The following is a 20,514-nucleotide window of genomic DNA, read 5'->3' on the forward strand; positions in this document are numbered from 1 at the left end:
TCTGGAGAAGGGAGGGAACAGTGTTTCTGTCTGTCTGCTCTGTGAATGGTGTCCAAATGTTCCTGTGGAAAAGCCTCTGCTTTTCTAGTGCCTTCAGAGGGATTCAACCTCGCCAGCAACCCAACCCGCTCCTTCTGTGGAGGACGTGCAGGCAGTGAGGCGCAAGGTGAGAACAGTTGGGGCTGCAGGAGTCTCTTGCTGGTTGGCAGCACCTTCAAGATCCCCTTGAATTATTGTGCTGTGGCACGGCACGAGGCAGCACGAGGTTTCTCTGCCTTGGCTGGAGTGTCTGCAAAGCCTCATTCCAGCTGACTGGTTCCAGATGGTAGGTAGCCGCCTTCATTTGGGCTTGCTGTCATGGGCCCCTCCTGAGTTAATTAGCAGATGAAGTTGATGGTACCCATGCTTTGCTGTCTGCAGTCATGGAGCTCTGATGTATGGGGGTTGTGAGGGACAGGGAGGACAAAGTAATGTTCTCTTTATTTTGGTGCTAGCTGGGGCTACCCCGGCTGACTCCAGTGGGAGATGTGATCTCACCTCTCTCGCTTCCCTCTTGGAGACATCCGCTCGGTGGAACATCTCTGATTTTTCCAGCTAACTCCTCTGGCCCAGGCAAAAAATATAGTCATGGGAGTTGGATTTCCTTGCTGGTCTACTTGGAGCAAAGGCTGAGAAGGTGTTTTGGGGAGGAGAAATGTTCATGATCAGAAGGGAGTTTGGCTGTGTCGCGTAAGAGACCTTGGTGGCCTGTGCTGTGGTGGGGATGTGCAGTTCTGGAATGTCTTCCACGCTGCGTTACTTGTGAGCAGCTGAGTTGGCAGTTAGAGTGTAAGGAAATCCTTTTCCCTTTTCAGGGTTTGGGGAGAAGAGCTCAATGTAAACTCTAGAGCAAAAAATAAGTATGGGGCAGAGCAAGATGCTTCATGTTTATGGGAGTTGGTTTAGATCTCTGGAATAAAAGTCATCTCTACCACAATACAAAAACTGGAGCTGTAAAGCTCATCCTTGGATTCCTTGTGATGAGATAGTTAATCCTCTCCTCTGGTGCTGTCAATGTTTATTTAGCAGTCTTATGCATTTATGGAGTTCAAACTTTCTTGAGTGTACGTTGGGCAATTGCTGGTGTCCTGTCCAGGGATTCTTTAGGAGTTGGAGCATCACCAGGAGTGTAGTGATCATCAAATGCCTTTGTGATCCTGCTCCTTTGAGAGTGATGGATGTGGAGAGGAGCTGTGGGAACATTCCTGTCTGTGGGCTGCACGTGAGAAAAATGTTTTGTCTTGCACTGCCTGTTGAGTCCAGAAATGTGAAGTCTCTGTAACAGTCTATGAGTGCAGCAAAACACGAGGTGGGTAAAAAGGCCTGGTGTAGAGTGGCCTTCCAGTCCCGTCTCTCACTAATGATATCAGTGTTATGACTGTGCTGCAAACCTGGATCTGATGTGCTTTCCTCTGGCAGAACTCTGGCCAATTAACATTTTTGGAAAGACAAAACACAGTCTTTCAAGACAACCACAAAAAATTTTGAATTAATGAAGTGGAGGGAAGGAAGTACTTGAGCTAAAATGGGGAACTGCTCCTTGAAGCCATGTCCTACTTAGGAAAATTTTGGTATAGGTTTTCCCTGTTCAAGGCAGGAAAACTTAAGACTTGCTGAAGGCAAGCGAGGAACGTCGTTGCTGTTGAGTCAGTTGAGGGCTTGAAGCCTACAGACTAATGTTTCAAACCTGTCAGCTAAATAATTCAATAAACCTTGACCTTTTCCTCTGCATGCAGATTCAGTTCAACTTAATTCCACTTTTGCTCCTGCTGGAAAGGGAAAAGTGCCCGCTAAGGCAAACAGTGTTATTTGTAATCCTCTGTCGACTTCGGTTGCTGACCTGTTCTTATTAACGGCGAATGACTTCTCTGGTGCCCTGGAAGAGCTTCGTGTACCATAAGGGGCTATACACGTTCCCTTTTCTTTTCCTAAGCAGATGTGAGGGCTAGGACGTGACACTCTGGAAGTTAGACCACAGCATGAACACATTAAAATCTGGTTTTCCAGCTTTGTTGTTCTGACATTATTTTGTCAGAGCCACGCTCAAGTGTGTGCATTACTAGTGAAAGTAAAAACACGGGACTTGTCTAAGTCTGAGATGTTTTCTCTGGCCTCTTATTTAATGTCATATATGCATGTCATGAACTTAAGAAGAGCTGATCTGAGCCAGCTCTTTCAATCCAGTTGATACTGGATCAACAATGCCTTGGTAGTGCTGGACAAGTTTCCTTAAGGAATTCCAGTATCTAGCACTTGGGACCCCAAAAGTCCTGGTAGGGATTTTCCAAGGAGTATATTTACTTGCTTTGTTTAAGTCCTTCAGTAACTCCAAGCCCAAAACAAGTTGCCAGTGCATTGACCATGTGAAATGACGTAGCTGAATGATGATTAATTTTATTTTTTAGTTTTATTTTGATAAGTCAAGACCTGTGCCTGCTCACTGTGGTAATCCTTGGACATTAAAGAAACCACGTATGTATGTATATAAGTGTTGTCTTAGGATTTTGATGTGAAGACAGTATTAATGCAGATCCTGCTAGGAGATCTCAGGGCTAATTAATTATCCAGATCACAACACAGGGCACCTTTCAGTCCTGGAGCCCAATGAATGGGAGCTGACAAAACGTGCCCTTGATGGGCAGCTGCAGTTCTTGAGGAAAGAAAACACGGGGTTAAGGGACCTCAAGCCAGCCCTGGGTGGCTGTGCCTGCTCCACTTCACGAGGAAAGCTGTTGCTTTTTGTTCAGAGTGCCTTTGATTCGGGTCTTGGAACAGTGCTGCCTTGTTACAGTTTTATAAGTAAGCCCTGTGGGCTGCTTTCCTTTCTAAAAATCTCTGTATTTTGCTCTGGTTGTGTTCACACCCCTAACTGGACTGGAGTTGGTGGAAGCCTGGGGAAAGGCTTGAGGAAAACTTGGCAGTGGGATCAGCTGCTGTGTTCTGGGTTTGTGTTCATTCTGCCTTCTTGTGCCCAGGATCAGCGTCTCAGAGCTCCCTGCAAACGGCCTCTGCCTTAGTGTGACTGGGAATCTTGCTGGATTTATATATCACACTTTCCCATGTTGTGCTGTGCCTCCAGCTCAAGGCTTTTAGCAAAGTAGAAATCCACGTATTTAACGGTCAGTGATGCAGCTGTTTCAGGGCTATTTTAAGTGCATGGCAGTGGAATACAGAAGGAAATGGCTGCTGTTGGGTTTTTTTCCTCTCTGCTGTCTTGCTGGACTACATCTGTGTCTGTGGTGGTGTGGGATGTGTAACCAGAAGGGCTGGAAAAGGGCAGAAGAACTGAAGAAAAAAATAAAATGTATTGTCTGCAAAGTGACATGCCTTCCTGCCATCTCCCACTTTGCTTCTGCCCTACTCAGCTGTTGGGGTTTTTTTTAACTCTTAAGATTACACATTCTTAAGTCTAACAAAAACTTGCCCTTCTCTGAATCTTGCCAGTGGAAACTGCCCTGATGTTATTGATTCACACGCCGTGCAGTCCCCACCAAAAACATTTTGTTTAGGGCTGGTGTGAAGGATCCTCCAACTTCCTTGGCTGTGCCCGGTTGAGAGAAGGTGGCTGGAGATGCTCAAAGGGATGTGTCTGCCTTTCCCTGCACGTGGCACCTCGGATGACAAAAGGCAAGGAAATCACAATAAATTGCAGGGTGTTTTTTGAAATGAGAAGAGTGAAGCATTTCAACCTAGAGAGACTGGCACTGAATCATAACTCCCATTTCATGTCATCAGCCTCATACATGTGGTCAAAAAGGCAGCTAGTTAGTTGCACGTCGTCCTCCTGTCAGGAGAGAGGTTGGCCAGAGAAGCAAAGAGCATCTGGTTCTCATTGGGCTCTGCCTTTGGATGGTCTTTATTCTTGTCACATTATGTCTCTCTTTCCTCCCCCCTCCCTTCCTCCTTCCTCTCTACTGTTTTTTTTCCCCCTCCTTTCCCTCCAGTGAGTTTACAAGCCTTGCTGGAATGCACATATGGTCCTTATCATCCCCAAAGTCCAGCTTGCTTTTTTTTTTTTTTAATTATTTTGTAATTTTTTTTGCTGGTTAGCAGTTTGTGACATCAGGGGCTGTTAAAGGCATTTCTTCCTTTGACTCCAAATAGAACCATCCGTGGTTTTTGGAAACCTATGGAGGAAAATGTCCTTTCTGTCAGTTCTTGGCACAAGTGGAACTGAGTGCTCTGAGCTTGCGCTGACCTTTAGCCAAACGTTTTGCCTGCAAGACAAATGTTCATTCCCACTCTCTACAGCCACTTCTGAATTGTCAGGTTTTGCTGACTTCCCTCTTCCCAGGAGAACGTGACCGTCTCCTTGTTCTCCGTCCTCCTGCCGAGTGGCTGCAGTGTGCCAATGTAAGCAGCTCCCCTCCCCTCGCCTTGCCGCCAGCAGCTGTCCTTGCTGCCTGGAGGTTTCAAGCTGCTGGCAACCAGGATATTTGGTGCTAGATGTCAGGGAGATGGGCCTTGTGCTTCCCACCCCATGCAGCATCCGTGCTGGGGGAGCTGGGATTGGGGAAGGGTTTGGCTAAGGTGAGTTTTCCTCTGGCAGGCACAGCTGGTGCGGGCTGCGCCTGGCTTGAGGTGCCTGCTCACTGACTGTCCCCTCTGTCATCCTGTGATCCATTTAGGGAGCCAGCCTTGGGGAGAGCATGTTTCCTTCCCCATCACTTCAGCCTGTCACTGCCTGTGGTCGTGTGTGCCTAGCATCACCCAGTCTCCAAGCGTGTCTCCTCAGGGGAACCCCTTGCTTTGTCTGGCTGGCAGCCTCCTTTGGGTGGTGATTCCCCAGATCAAATCTCATCTACCTGCAGGGCAATATTCTGTGTGAGGAGGGGCACAATGAGATCCACATCTCCTCTTCCCTGTCTGCTGCTGCCTGGTGCTTTGTTGACCAAATTGCTTCCAGCCTTCCTCCCATAAAATAACCTTTTCTGCTTTCCCAGTTCTCTGGGATTAAAAGGAAAAACCAGCAGGTTCAAGGAGAGCCTCTGTGTTCCCTGTGACCTCTGTGGTGACTCAGTGAGGCAGTGAGCTGTGGCAGAAGGCTTCACTGATGGTCCTTCTTGTTATGGGGAGTAGGGAGACCTCCTTGCTGTTGTTGTAAACACTTCTGGAGAGCTGGGACAGGGGACTGGCTGAATGAAGTGTGCTCTACTGAGAAGTTGTGTGCCCCTAAAAGCAATTCCAGCTGGTGCTAGCTTCTGTCCCAGAGGAACCAGATAGTTGACTGAGGTCCAGCCCTTGGTGGCAGCAGCTGCAGCAGTGAGTCTCTCAGTGGGTTGGTGGCAGGGTGGGTGGTATTAGCCATCAGCTTACTTGTTGCTCTGATGAATCTTCATAGTTTGCTTGAGACATTAATCCACAGAATGAGGATACGTCTTCCAAAGCGGTCTGCTTGGCCTGTTGAGAGAAAAGGGGGGTGGGAAATGAGAAAGAAAGGGTGGGGGAAGGACCTCCCAGACTTCAGTAGCTTGTGGAGACATCTGCCCCAGACAGCCAGCAGCAGAAGCATGGAGACAGGAACTCCCCCTCCTCTGCTGGTGACACAGATGGTTATCCTCCCCTAAAACAACAACCAAGTAGTCCTTCCTTTCTCCCTTAACTCCTCGATGGCTGTGGGCTGTTTTCTTGTGGCATGGCTGCACTAGCTGTGGCAAGGAGAGAAAAGGAATTGTCCTTTCTTTTTGTGTTCCCCCTAGGTACTATTCTCCTTGAGTTTCCTTGTCTAGAAATTAAGGGTTTAACCATCACTTAGATCTGTGTAAGGAAAGGGATGGGGTTTGCAAGTGCTGTTTCAAGGAACTGAAACAACGAGCTTGGCTCTGATGTGGGTGCTGGGAGTACTTTGTGCCCTGCCAGCAAGGACCCCGGCTCTTGGGTTTAATACAGGTATGGTAGATCCATCTCTTGCCAACTACTCTTTGCTTTGTGCTCGCTGCTCTTTCTTGAGCCACTTTTTTTTTTTGTCTGAGCAGACTAAAGTATCTGAGGTCCCTGGTTTTGGATGTAGCATCTAAGATGACTTCAGAAACGCAGGAACGTGTGCCTAGTAATGGGGCAAAAATGTAGCTGGCCTGAGCTGCTGACAACAATAAAAGCTTTCTCAATTTCTTAAAGGTGCCTCCTAAGTCATGTGGCCTCAAATAACTAAACACTTGGTTCATATTTGTGGTTGAACTCAATATTTTGCATACCAGCTTTTTTCCCCTCTTGAATTTGAGGCTCATTTTTGTTTTCTTTAACTCTTCAGAGGCCGTGTGAAGCTGACCCCCAGCTGCCAGGAGCAGTGAGCCAGGAGGAGCTGAAGGGGAATATTTTGCTGGCAGCCTGAAAGCAGAAGGGGCTCAGCCAGGAGCTTGCTTGGGTTGAGAGAACAGTTCTCATCATGGTTAAGTCCTGAGCAAGGAGAGCAAACTCAGGCAATAAATGCAGGTGTCCTTGTGGACCCTCTCTCCTGGGCTTTTTGGGAGTGCTACCCAGGAGAAAAGTAACTTTGCTTTATCTCAGGATCAGCTTCCAGACACCTTCTGAAGTGTCAGGACACGGCTCTGCTTTGTGCTGCCTCTGGGGAAGTGATGCATTTCTAATCATGGGACCCACCTTGGTATCCACCTCCCCATCTGCACACAGGCATGCTGTTGCTGACTCTACGAAGGAAAATGAGTTTCCCCTCATTCCGGCTGGTTCTGCCAAGCCACCGTGGCTTGGGAGGAATGAGCTGCTCCTCTCCCTGCACGTGCCTCGTCAGCCAAATAGTTTTATAAAGCTTCACTGAATTACATCCAGGCAAACCCCTGGTTGCCACAGAGCATCCGTTGCAGCATTCTCGACCTATAAAACCTTTGCCACCAGGAGCTATGTGTGAACAAAACCAGATCTGAAGTAGACTTGACAGGGCTCTGAGATTGCAAACCCTTTCCTGTCTTTTGCAAAGTGGTTTTTTGGTTTTTTGTTTAAAATTAAGAGCAGTAGGCCATGAGGTCCTGGCAATTAATCTCCTTATAGTGATGGTACCTGGTAGATGCTGTGTCTCTGGAGGCCTCTCTCTGCTTTACTTCCCCCTTCCCTTACCCTGCTTGAGTTAAAAGCAGCAGCTGTGATAACAGCATCTGAAAGATGGTTGTTGACCCAAGAAATATCAACTGTGGGATGCCTTGTAGGTCACTCTGCGAAGAAAAAATAGTGATCAGCATCTTTCTCAATAAACAAGCGTTTGTTTATGTTACTCTGTAGATTTTGTAGGGGTTAACATACATCTCCAGAGGTTTAGAATTGCTTGCTGCTCGTGTGGATGCATATGAAAAGTGAAGGAAGATGTACTCTCTCGTGTGAGGTTCAGTAAAGGAGTCGTGTTTGTGTTTTAAGGAGGGGTTTAAAAATCAAGACTGCTCTTGGATGTCTTCAGCTCTCTGACATCTGAGCATATCCAGACACCCAAGCCTAGCAGCACGTCTGGTGCAAATTGGCTGGTGTCTACAGAAGCCTGTGGAGCTGCAGTTCTACCCATGCTGATGTTGTCCATAGCTCCTGAAGCTACAAGCAAGGAGAGGTGCTTGGCAGACAGTTACTCTTTCAGTGTGCTCACAAGAGATCAGCGCTTCCAGAGACAGCGCCTTCTCCGAGTGCTGGTAAGGCATCCCGTTACTGGGAGTGATGGCTGAGGAGCTGCTTCAGTCCAGGAGTGGGTTTAGGTGCAGTGTTGGGGAAAGACAGGAGGTGTGCTGATCTCAAAGGCGTGCTAAGCTCTCCATATCTTCTGAGGGAAGATGAGGAATTCCCTTGTGAAGACGTCGATGAGTCACGATATGCGTTTCCCCTTGGGGTGAGGTGCTTGGGCAGGGCTGCTGCCTTCCTCTGGAAGAAGAGCCCTGGGTCAGGAGGAATAAACCAGTGCCTGGAGCATTGCTCCCCTGGCTTGTTGGGTGCACATGGGGTGCTCTGGGCTTGTCTTTGGGGGACAGGCAGGAGCACCCAGTTCCCAGTGGGATGACTCAGTTGAGATCAGAACCTAACGCCCTAACTCTCCTCAGGAGCTTGTCGTAGCGATTCACAACCGGAGCAACGTGGCCATCTGAGTTGGCATCCCGTTGGTTTTAAACCAGGTCTGTTTTGCCAGACTGAAGGTGTAAATCACTTGCCTGTTCTGCTAATTGCACCCTGAGCAATCATGCTTGTTGCTCCACTGCAGAGCCTTCCTCTCCACGTTGATAAAACCCCAGCTCATGAGCTACTCGGGAGTTTGCAGTGATTTCAGTCCTCGCCCCGTCCCCAGGCAGCCCGAGGGCTGGTTACTGTTGAGCTAATAAAAGCCACATCTGCTCAGTCCAATAAAATTGGGCTAATTAGTAAAGTTGCCCTTTGTATTTTGCTGACTGGCCTCCTCGGCAGCCCAGTGCCTCGGCTAAAGGGGCCACAGAGCCTTGTGGGGGGGGTCCTGCAGCTTCCAGCCGGCTGGCCCAAGCTTCTGCTGTGGGGTGAGCAGTGAGAATGGGGGCAAGTCTTCTCTCCTCGTGTCGGTGTTGTACTGAGGGAGGGTCAGCTGGCCCCTTGGCGAGGCCTGGCTGCGGGGGTGAGAGGCTGTGTGGTGTGTGCACCCCCCGTTAATCCTTCTTGGGCAGAAGCAGCCTCTGTAATTTCTGTGTGTGTGACAGAAACACCCGCTCCCCAAGTCCCTCTGCACGCACTGGAACTGGCTGTTCTGTTGCACCATGCTTTTGTTGGTGTGTGGAGGGGGATATTGAGACACTCTGGTGGCTTTTAGTCCTTCTGATACTGCTGCAGGAATAAACACCCAGAGTTTGTGTATGCACGTGGCTGGAGGAGATGTGCTGCCGTCTGCAGAATGCAGATGGAGACCTAGGTTGGCATTTGGTATCTGCCCGTGCCTTGGGCCTCAACTTGTCACGAGTGTGTTGGTGTTTTGGGCAGATATCAGACTACACTTGTACCTCCTGATGTGCAGCACAGCTCGTGACAAATACCTGGCACTCAAAACACAGAGAGATTGCTTTGCTTTTCTTTTTATTTTCCACTGTGGATGTTTGCCACCTGCGGGGGGGGAGAAAAGGAAAGGAGGGAGGAAATAAACCAAAGATGATATGCAGCAAAAAATAACTGACACAGATGCAAGGGATGAGTCTAACTCCTGTTCCTGCTAACTGATGATGAGGCAGTCCTTGATTTCCCAAAATATATCATGGAAAGAGACATTGGTGCTGTGCTGGGAGATGTTCAACACCCACCATTTACTGTGAAGCATGTGAGTCACGGGCACCTATTGCTTTCTGGGATCTGCTCTGAGCTCTTTTCACTTAGTCATCAACCCAAGCCCACTGGTATTTTAAAAATACTAACATTAAAAATATTTGATTTAACCCATTCACATCACAGATAAATCCCATTGCCTGGGACTTTTCCAGGAATATCCCTGTTGTGGGTAAATGAGGTGATGTTCTCTTTCACGTGGTGGTTTTGGTTGGTTGGTTTTGTGGGGTTTTTTTGGTTTTGTTTTGGTTTTTTTGGTGTGTGTGGGGGTGGTGTGTTGGGTTTTTTTTTTGTTTGTTTTTTGTTTTTTGTTGTTTCTTTTTTTACCCAGCCTGGCAGCATCTCTTAATCACCTTAAGCTTCTGTGGTACAGTGCTGGTGAAGAACCATGCAGTATATGGAAGGATAGAGGCCAACAGTTTGGTGCGTTGGCATTAAGCCTTCAGACAAGGCTGTTTGAGATGTTAAGAGGAATATCTAGTACAGGTGTCAAGCTGCATGTGCCAACTTGGCCAAAAGGAGCCCTGTGCCCCTGCTCCACCTTCTTGGATACAGTGATGGCAGAGACTGAGACATTTTACTTTGAAATGTTGCTTTTCTCAGGGAATTTGTGTTTTGTTTTGTTTTTTTCTTTAAGTCCAAGTGGTGTTTTCACCCACACTTGGCCTAGATTTAACTTACTGCTTCCTGCAATTGATGACTGGTCTGGATGTTTTGAGGAGGGAAGTGGGGATGCTCAGCAATCGTGCAGAGAGCGGGAAGTCCTCCTCTGCTTTTCAGTCTTATTTTTAACAACCAAAGAGTGTCTTTTGCTCTGTCTGCTCCAAAGCCCACTGATTTTGTGGAGAAAAAACCAAAACCCTAGTGCTTCCAGCATCTTTAAACCAGGCTGAGGCTGCCCACAGCTGTAATTTAACCCGATTGTATAGCCTAGGTGGAGCGACTGTGCTGGAACTGTTTTGAGTTAGGAGAAAGCTCACCATCTTAAGGACAACAAAGTTGTGGAGAAAGACCTTGTGTGAAATAAGAGCAGAGCTGCTGTAGGGCTGCTGAGGAAGTGTGTGTGTGTGTTTGTTTTAATCTGTGCTCAGGTTGTTGGCATAACTGCAGTTTGCCAGGGAAGAGATTTCCACTCTGGCTTCTTTTCCCAAGCTTCTCTGTGAATTTCTGTACAGCTGTTGTGGAACAGTCCTAAATACAATCTGAAGAGTTGTTTCCAACCTCCCTTCTACGAGCTCTACGCTGTCTCAGTACCCTCCACGAAATGGCTTTGGGGTGTTTGATGTTATCAGCTCAGGGGTGACCTGCAGCTCTGGGGTGCCTGGCATGGCTTTTGTCCTGCTTGAGACATGGAAGGGCTTTGTGGTGGGTTCTGCAGGTCACACAGGAAGTGCTGGGGATGGTGCCCTGCTTTCTCACCTCACATGGGACGAGGTTGTTTGTAAACCCAGGCATCCGCAAAGCAGCACACACACTTGTTTCCCTTCCCATCAAGGCCTGTAAAAGGTGGAAAGAGATTTATCAGGCTGTAGGGGTGGTGTTGCCATCTAAGCTATGTCCTGCTGTGATCATGCTCACCCCAAAAGGGTGAGAATGTTGCATTTCTCTTGCACTGCTGGGAGGAGAGAGCAAGTTTGAGGGCGTTCCTCCTTCCCTTTGGCAAACTGAGCCAAGGAGAGCATGAGCTTGGCCCTCTGCTTGCCTACAAGGGTTTCAATCAGGAAGAGATTTTGGAGTTGCAACCAGGGCTACGTCACAACCGGTGTCACTCTTCCATGTGCTGCCGGAGGAGGCTCCCATGCTGCCGGGGGAGTCTTGAGAGGGGAGGTTGGCTGGTTCCTGCTGTAGAGCTGTACAGCAGACACGGAGGAGGCAGACTCAGCTGCTTCACCAATTAAACAGGAATTGGCCTGCTTGCAGCTCTGACCCTGTTTCATTGTCTCTCTCACAGGTGTCTGTCCAAATAACCTTTGGGTAACCCTCGGATGTGTGATGCTGAGGCCTCAGAAACAATGCTGGGGTGTTGCATATTGGTACAGAATCATGGTTGATTAGTTGCAGGCATGGAGGAACAGTTTAGTGTCTGCATATCTTGGAGTTGGGGATGTTTTAGCTCCTGAGCCCCACAGCAGAGAGCTGGATACAAGTGAAAGGAGAGCACATTTGGGAGACAAACCTAAATCGAGCAGATCCTGCTTCCCAAAACCTCTTGTGTTGTTAAACAGTTCTGCCAGGGCTGGGTGTAGCCTTCTTCCCTGACAGGGGCATTGCAGCCCTGTTGAATGTCTTTCTTCTTGGTCTTACAGAGCGATGACCTTAGGAACCTGTCCCTCTCTGGCCATGTGGGCTTCGACAGCCTCCCTGATCAGCTGGTCAACAAGTCAACATCACAGGGCTTCTGCTTCAACATCCTCTGTGTGGGTAAGTCATCCTGCGCCGCTGGGCGAGCTCATGCCAAGGAGCATGTGCCTATCTACAAATGAACACCTTCTCCCTCTTGCAGAGGGTAAGATCTGAGACACTGGGGACCATAGTGGCAGGAAAGTGACAGTTTCTCCCCAGAGCTGTGTCAGGGTAAAATCTAGTATCCCTCTTTTTCTTTTTTCCACCCTGTCTCTTTTCCAAAACATGGAAATTTCTAGGTGTTAAGATCTACCCTTTTGATGGTCCTGTGGTTCTGCGATCCCCACGGGGCAGCTCATAAGGAAGCTGAGCTAACTTGAGAACTAAATGTGTTTTTAAAATAATGTTCACTTAAATCTGCCTTTTTCTGGATTGGATGTGGAGGCTGTTTCTCAATAAATTGCATTCCTTCCCTTCCAGGCTTTGCCTGCCTGTCTTGTTATATTCTTAGTTTCTCCAGTTGGAAACGATGCCATTTTTAGTCTCTACATGATGTACTTGAGAACAAAGCCTGTCACCTGTTCTCTGGTCTTTGCTGTCTTTAATCTGGGTGCTGCAAGTTGGTTTTATAGCCTGAGTCACTGTTATTTTTTTCCCCAAATTTAGATGAAATATGGGGAGGTAACTCTTTCTCTTGGCTATAGGGAGATACCTGCTGTCCTGGCACTGTGTGGATACTGTGCAGTTGGAAATCCATTGCTCAGCCCTAGGGAGTCGTGTGCCAAAACAGCTTTGACATGTTGGTGGATCTTTCCAAGATGCCCCCAGAATGTGGTTGTGTAAATTGACAAAAATGGTGGGTTTTACTGTCATTTGGCAGAGCATTCTCATTGGCCAGAGCAGCCTACAAACATCATCTTTCCATTCATTGTTCCTTTGTAAGAAGGGAATGTTGTCCCTTCCAACTAGTTCCGTTAATTGCATTAGTTAATGCAATAACTAATTAACTAGTTATTGTTAATGAGCAAGGTGAGACATCTGAAAAGCAATCTGGCCAATGAACTCGACTCCTCTCTGTAGCTTTGCACGTCGAAGAATGAGATAAGAGAACTGTTGTGCTTCTGCACGCTCCAGCTACCAACCCTCACGCGCCTCTCCTGGCAGCGTGGAACCATTGACAATTCAGCAGGGAGCATCCCAATTTGCAGGCAGCTCTTTGATCAAAATGGCATAAATTAACTGCCTTTTTCTCTTGGAGTAAATATCTTTCTCTTAGCCTGACTTGATATATCTCCATTCACATAGCTATTTGGTCCAACTCTTTTTCTCTCGTAAAAAATGCTGGTCAACCATTTTCCCCCAAATTAGATTTCACACAAATTGCTGCAGTTGTCCAAGGAATAGAAACCTCCCCCTTAAAACAAAACAAACCCCTCCAAAAAACCCCAACTTTTAAAGTTGTGTTTTCAGAAAGGACACAATGAACTTTGGCATTGTAATGTAAGGCTTTTAATTGCGGTGTGCATGCATAAAATCCCGCAAAGCCCGTCTAGCGCTGCATTGATATCAGGAGCTCACTGAAATATGGAGCTTCAGAGATCAGCAGTCTGTGCCATCACTTTAGGGCTGATCTTTTCATGAGAGTCCTGCTCTGTGTGGACCTGTATTTTAGAGCTATAATGTCATGTATACTTTGTCACCTCCCCTCTTTCATTTGTTCTTTCTTTTTTTAAAAGCTTGCTTGATGTCCTACAGCTTCCCAGGGTAGGAATGCTGTGACAAGCATCTCTGCTCCATGACTTTACTGGGCTGTTAGTAGTAATTACCTTCCTGAGCCTGGCACAGAAAATGGTCAGAGTCAAAGCCAGCAACATGAACTGTTGGGTATCACAGAGCAACAGGCAGCTGCTGAGTGCTGGTGTTTGTTTCTAGGGACACAAATCCTGTATAATTTTCTGAGATCTTCTAAGTAGTGCTTTTCCGTATTTTGAGAGATTTTTTTTGTTTGTTTTTCATGTTAGGAAAGCTGAGAGAGATGCTTGAGGATAATCCCAGGTGCAGGCTCCCCTCTTCCACCTGATGTTTTGCTTTGCTTTTCTGTTATTCACTTCTGCTTCAGGTTTTCGGGGTGTTTAAGAGGGATAGGAACCTTCAAAAGCCTGACCTGCAAATGCCAGAGCCTGCCCACAGAAGTCCAGGAGATCTGTCCCAGATCCCAGCATCTCTTTGGTTTGAGCAGCTTCAGGGCACTACCTCAGCCCATCCTCTGCTCACAGCAGGGGTAGCAGTAGCAGTTGGAGAGTATAATTGCTAAGCAAACACTTTTGACTTGAAAATGGGATTTAGGCTAATGCTTTACTAATTGCACAGGGAATTAGTCAGCTTGTAATAGTTTCAAAAGTTGGTATTTAAAGCAGTGTGCTATTTTAGATTTTTAAAAACTTCTTATGTATTTCCCTGTCTCAAATTTGCATTGTCCAAGTTTCATTATGGGTTTTTTGTGATTCTCTTGGAAAAGGAACGGAAACTGAGCTGAAAAAAAAGGCATAAAAACATGTAGAGAAACTGGTATCTCACTGGGAATCAAATTTGGAGTTGAGAGAATTTACAACTTGCTTCTGTAAAGGAAGTTATATCTGAGCTAGGACTTAGCCTGCAGTGTTAAAAAGAGAATTAAGTATTTCTTCAGTGAGAATAGCTTCTTGCTGTCGTGAATATGGGCGTCACTTGCAAGGTGGGGAGGCTGGGGCACTTTGTGCCATCAAGCCGGAGGGAGCCTGCGTCACTGCTCAGGTCATAGCACTGTGCAAACCACCAGCAACAGCTGAAGACCCTTGGAAGCAAATGCTTTTGTGGGAAAGGAATGATTATTTGTCTCCCTTGCGCTGCTGGTGTAGCACAGCTCAGTAACAGGGTTCTAGCAGTACCAGGCATTTGCTGGTTCATCTTGGAAGGAGTCCTTTCCCTTCTCCGAGGAGGGGAGCTCAACTGGCAAATGTCTAAGTAACAGTTCTTAAAACTGTCATGTTTTAGTGTCTTGAGAGAGTGAAATAAGTCCCTTTCCTTCCCCAAATAATGAAAACTCCTTGAGGTCAGTGGTGCTTGGTGTCTCTGGTGATGCCCCTTTTGGTGCCCTTGCCTGTGGCTGTGGTACACTTCCCTTGAAAACCCAGCCCACGTGTTTCTCTTGCCATTCCCAGCGCAGCAGCCTGGCTCTTCCCCTGCAGGTGACAACTTCTAGCTCTGAAGGCACTTGGTTTATCTTGATGTCTGTCAGGGTAGCAGCTTTCATGTAGCAGGGGCTCATTTGGATTCACATCCCCAGAGTGTTGTGCTTTGATTGGGTATGTCTGCGAGGTGTGCTCTGCACAGACCCAGGCGGTGTGACCAGCAAAGGAAGTTAGTCAGAGCCTTGCAGCACAAGCCAGAGCTGCTGTCGCCTCCCAATGTCCACAAAGTCCCTGGTTCAGTCCTGGGGGACTGGCAGAGATGGGGACTATCTCAAAAGACATCTGTTCCTACAGGGATTATTTTGCTTAGCTGTGTGCACGTAGCTTAATTCCACTGGTATCCAAGTGGAATAATCCCTTATCCTAGCAAATATGCTTGAGAATGAGGTGATGCAAAGCAGTTGGACCATAACAACATCGCTTTTGTCTGCTCAGGTGAAACTGGCATTGGCAAGTCAACGTTGATGGACACTCTGTTCAATACCAAGTTTGAAAGCGAACCTGCAACGCACAACGAGCCTGGCGTGAGGTTGAAAGCCAGGAGTTACGAGCTCCAGGAGAGCAACGTCCGTCTGAAGCTGACTATTGTTGACACAGTTGGATTTGGAGATCAAATTAACAAAGACGACAGGTAAATTTATTTCTGTTGGGAGAAGGAATCCTTGTGCTGATATGGTCTGAGATCAGAAGGGCCTGACCCGGGGTGGGGAGTGGGTCCCCTGCTGTTCCTGGAGATGTTTCCTGACTCAGCTGTGGCAGCTAACATCGCTCACCCCATGAGACAGGTAGAAGTGATGAGAAACTGAAGTGAAGACTAAACAGATTGCCTGGACTACAGAACTGAAACAAGTGTTTCTGCCTCTTTGTCTCTGTGCAGCTTCCTTGAAGTCTTTGCTTGATTGGAAAGATGTCAATATTTGAAAGCATGAGTTCAAATTGTAATTACATTGCATCTTTTAGGGAGCTGGAACTCAGATCATAGTTGCTGTTCACACCATCCTGCGATGTTCAGGTCCACGTGGGTTTTACATTTAACGTGGTATTTGGGTGCTGATTTTCACAATCCCTTGTGTCCATCCACATGGACTTTTACTGTAGTGCTAGAACTTGTCATTTTGTGATCATGGCTAATACACTAATTAATGCATTTCCTGTATCTTGGAGCCATACATTCCCTTCTTGCAGCAATCCCAGCTCCCTCTGGAGAGTCGTTTGTGATCCTCTTGTCTGCGCCTTGCCAAGTGAGGGCATGCTTACTGGCACCACGTGCACTGACCAAAAGCTGTTAGGGCACCAGGTAGACAGACAGTGTCAGCTCTTGGAAAATGCCAGCTTCACATCCAAGTTTCTACCAAGATCCCAGTTAGCATGGAGATTGAGCAGGTTCTGATTCCTGTTGTGTAAGGAAAACTCTGTGGATTTTTACCACGCTTGCTTCCTGTAATGTTTCCTTTGCTGACACCAAAATGCAAGTGTTGTTTTGTGGCTCCTGGTCCTCTCTAGTGCTCCAGAATCTAAACAGTGAGGGGTGTGGGCTGGCTGGAGGGAGAGCTCTGTGTGTCAGCTGCTGCCATCAGCTCTTGGGTGAGAACAAAAGCTGCTCACAGGAGGAGCAGGTGCCCAGAGCGGGGGATGCTCTGCAGCTTGTTACTGCTGGGTCACTTTGCATTTGCTTCATTCAGCAGACAAGAGGAGCCAGCAGTGTTGGTGGTGAAGCCCCTCCAGCTTCTCTCTCAGGCATTTGGAGAGAGGGGCAGTCACAGAGGGACAGCTTGTGTCCTGCTGCATCCTGACACACATGGCAGCAGCAGGTGGCATTTTCTCTGTGCCCCTGGTTTGAGCCTTCCTGGTCCTTTTTTTGCTTTGCTTTTTTACAGTGGTTTCTCTAATACCATCTCCCAGTGTAAGGCCTTGTTGCTTTCTTACCAACATGCCTCTGTCTGAGGCTTTTGGGGTCTCATGGACAGAGGACAGAATTTCCCAGAGCAAAGAAACCAGAGCAGCAGTTGTATTACAAACCCACCTGGTGATATTGATAATACCTCCTGTGCCTGCAAATGAACAAGCAGTGCTTAGCACTGTCTTATGGGTCTCTGGTGTCTGCAGCCCTCAGACAGCTCTGACTGTCTTTTGCTGTAGCTCTCACTTGGTAAATCAAGCAAGAGTCTGCTCTGCTTCACCAGGAGTTTTGAGCAACTGCTCAAACAGCTGCACTTGCATCTGGAGCTGAGGGGCCAGACCAGAGCCTTGCTGCCTGCCTGTCAGAAAGGGGTTTCTGGGGGACCTGAAAACTCCCAATGACCTGGTTTTTTCCTCATAACTGCTTTGGAGGGAGGGCATTAACACTGCTGTGAATCCAGCACTGAAGGCAGTGGCAGTGTTGTCTTGGTGCCTTGGTCTCAGTGTCCTCCTTTGAGAGCTTCCTTGGGCTGGAGGTCCTGAGGCTGCCAGGCTTCAATTCCTGAAAAGTTCCTTTTATTCCACTCCCCCATGTGAATCTCCTTTGCCTCTTAAGATCACAAACTAGTTTTTGGGCAAGCTAGGGTAGGTGAGGGTTTCATGTTTAAATTTTCTTGGATGATTCTCAAACAGAGCAGCAGTTCAGACTTGAATTGGAGAGGCAGGGGGATTGGACTAGATGATCTTTCGAGGTCCCTTCCGATCCCTGACATTCTGTGATTCTGTGACTGCAAAATACATTTATTTATTTATTTATTTATTTATTTATTTCAGGGTAGCAGCCTCGTGTCATTTCTATGCTATTTCTATTTCTTGTGATAAAGTCCAGGGTCTCTTCTGCTTTATCTTGCTAACACGATATTCTCCCTGTACACCAAGCACACACTTGCTAAGGAAGGACTGTAGGTTGGGTGGGGAGGGTCCCAAGAGCAGCACTTGTCCTGGAATGTACAGAGCACCCCTGAAGCTTCCTGGGTGTCAATTGGTGACCCGTGTTGTCTCAGCAGTGAACACCCTCGTTTACTCCGTGCTGTGTTTTCTCTCTTCAGCTACAAGCCCATAGTGGAATACATCGACGCGCAGTTTGAAGCCTACTTGCAAGAAGAGCTGAAGATCAAACGATCCCTGTTCAATTACCATGACACAAGAATTCACGCCTGCCTATATTTCATTGCACCAACAGGACACTCACTGAAGTCCCTAGACTTGGTCACCATGAAGAAGCTCGACAGTAAGGTACTTGCTGCTCACCTTATGGCCCTTATATGACCCTACTAGTGCTTTTATCATCTTGCCAGAGCCTTAGTTAAACCTGCTCAGAAAAATACTGCTTATAGAAGCAGGGAGTTGCAGAGGTGCTGTGTGAAAACTTTACCTTGGCCTAGCTGCTAGAATGAGTCATTATTCACTGATTCCTGTGCTGCAGAGATTTATTAAGAGTTTGAGCTCCTACCTTCTTCCAGTCCCATCTTAGATGAGGAAACTTGGCTGCTTGCTCCACAACTATGTTATAAAGTTAGCAATCTGAGAGCAGGAAACTGTATTTATGAGGGTGCATTAGGAGACCACCATTCTCTTTGCTTTCCTGTGGTTTATCTCAGCCAAGTTCAGAGTCAGGTTTGTTCACAACTGAAAGATCAGTTGGCTGTTCAAAAAGAAATAAAAGTGGGTTTTCCTCCTTGAATGCATAAATAAAAATGAAAGGTTGAAGTTGAACTCTGCTAGTTCTAGCACTCAAAGACATGATTGCCATCTCTATTTCCCTTTGTCCAACAGATTAATTAGATTCTTACACAAAACCTCATTTGGTAATTGCATATGAGATGAGAAGTACCTCTAAAACACTTCGGGTCATCTTACTAATCAATGAAAAACAAATCAAAATGCTGTGTATGTGTGCTCTGACTGCATCCAGCTAGATACAAACAGGGATTTGATCTTCTCTGGCAAAGGTAGTGTTGTTCTAACCCTAATCTGATAAAGAAGAAAAATCTAAATAAATGTTCCTCAGCGTGTGCTTTTTCAGTTACCCTCATGACCAGCAAGAATGAGAGCTGGGCTTGGTTTAAGCCATGGTGTGTACTTGCAAGAAGATTTCATCTCTTTTCTTCTAGGGCAAGTAACGGAGGTACAAATGTAAAACCTGAGTATTGAACCTGAGCTTTGGCTATGCTGCTTTTTACATCATGATTAAGCAATTTAAATCGGTCCACCTTGCGCCTTTGGCTCATTGGATCCTGATCTCATTCTGCAGAAGATAAATGATGACAATGGTTGTTTATTTCCTGGAGTGGCCTATTGATTGGGTTTTCTGCAGTGATGGAGAAAGATCTCTGCCCTATTCAACTTAAAATAGGGTTATGGAGGTTCACCTCAAGTGAGCTAATTGGCATTTATGTTCTCTCTTGTGGCAAAGGGGGATTTAGTAACTCCAGGCCATCCTCTGAACAGAATTCAGCCATGTCATGTAAGAGGCTTTGCAAGTACTGTAGGTAAAATCCCTTCAGATAGGTCAGTATTGGTATCTTCCTCACTACAATTTCTCTGTGCTGCTGAGCAAGGAAAAGCAAATCCTGCAACATCAAAAGCAGAAATTGACCGTCTGGAGGGAACAGAAAGGGAAAGAGGAAAGAGAACAGAATTCCTCCTCCCAATGCATTCTTGCCCATTCCCAGCAAAACAGATGCTTGTATGGTGCTTGCTGTGCATCGATCCCTTCAGCAACGCTGAGGGTACCTCGCCAGGAGCCGAGGGGAGATATTCTAGAGGCTCCTAGATGGTGTGGCTGCTTCCCATCCTGCTGCCAGTGCTGCCAACAGCCTGTCTAGGGACGAGAGTCAGTAACTTACCTCTAGTTTCTGTGTTAACTCCATGTGGTTCTCGTGGATGACTGTTTTGGAGCTGTGCAGGGAGAAATGGACCGTAGTCCTGCAGTACAGGGGTGTGTGGGAGCAGCACGTGAGGACACGCAGGCGGAGGAAGCCTGCCTGTGTCACCGCCAGCCCCCACCCCGTGTCTTGAGTGGTTGGATGTGGACCATCAGCTTCCACCTCCAGTGAGGTAACAGCCCAGTGAGCAAACACACATGAGAGGCTGTTCTCAAAGTGTCTCTTGTGATAATCCAGCCTGCTGCAGCGTGGAGGAGAAGTGCCTAGGTGGTCATTTCCTTTTTTTTTCTCTTTTGGAACAGTTTGTGATCATCTATGACAGCATTTCCTGTTCAGCCAATTCAGATGAGGAGGGGAATACGACAGGACAGGAAATAGCATGTTGCCAAATTGCATTTGACTTCTTTTTAAGGCCATCGTCGCTGCTGGCCAGAAAATCCTGTCTAAGGCAGCGTTGCTGCAGAGCAGCCCTAGGGAAAGGTCTTCTGCTGCAGGGGCGGTGGCTGGTGGCAATTACAGAGCTGTTGCCACAGGATGCGTGCTGCTCTCCGTCCTTTCCTGGTGACACAACATGTGCAGTCTTGTATGTGGAGATGCTGTCTTTGTCTTGCAGGTGAACATCATCCCCATCATCGCCAAGGCTGACACCATTGCGAAAAATGAGTTGCACAAGTTCAAGAGTAAAATCATGAGTGAGCTGGTCAGCAATGGTGTCCAGATCTACCAGTTCCCGACGGATGAAGAGACAGTGGCTGAGATAAACGCCACTATGAGTGTATGTTCTTTTTTTT

At 47.2% G+C, this 20,514-nt stretch overlaps 1 protein-coding gene across 2 annotated transcripts in view; it reads left to right on the plus strand.

Annotated features, from left to right (window-relative positions):
- Positions 1-5,298: 5,298 nt before the first annotated feature.
- The window catches only part of SEPTIN11 (septin-11), a 42,338-nt gene continuing 27,122 nt past the window's right edge, over positions 5,299-20,514 (plus strand). The window contains exons 1-6 of one of the 2 annotated variants that reach the window (XM_010178156.1): positions 5,299-5,317; positions 8,001-8,013; positions 11,612-11,724; positions 15,312-15,507; positions 17,885-18,071; positions 20,337-20,498. In XM_010178156.1, coding sequence (XP_010176458.1) covers positions 15,341-15,507; positions 17,885-18,071; positions 20,337-20,498 — 516 coding nt within the window. In that variant the 5' untranslated portion in view covers positions 5,299-5,317; positions 8,001-8,013; positions 11,612-11,724; positions 15,312-15,340. Of the gene's footprint in view, positions 5,318-8,000; positions 8,014-11,611; positions 11,725-15,311; positions 15,508-17,884; positions 18,072-20,336; positions 20,499-20,514 lie in introns of those variants that run through there. The other variant, XM_029087511.1, reaches the window with a different exon arrangement.

The sequence above is a fragment of the Antrostomus carolinensis genome, unplaced genomic scaffold (assembly GCF_000700745.2).
Source record: "Antrostomus carolinensis isolate BGI_N321 unplaced genomic scaffold, ASM70074v2 scaffold1531, whole genome shotgun sequence".
Taxonomy (NCBI): Eukaryota; Metazoa; Chordata; class Aves; order Caprimulgiformes; family Caprimulgidae; genus Antrostomus; species Antrostomus carolinensis.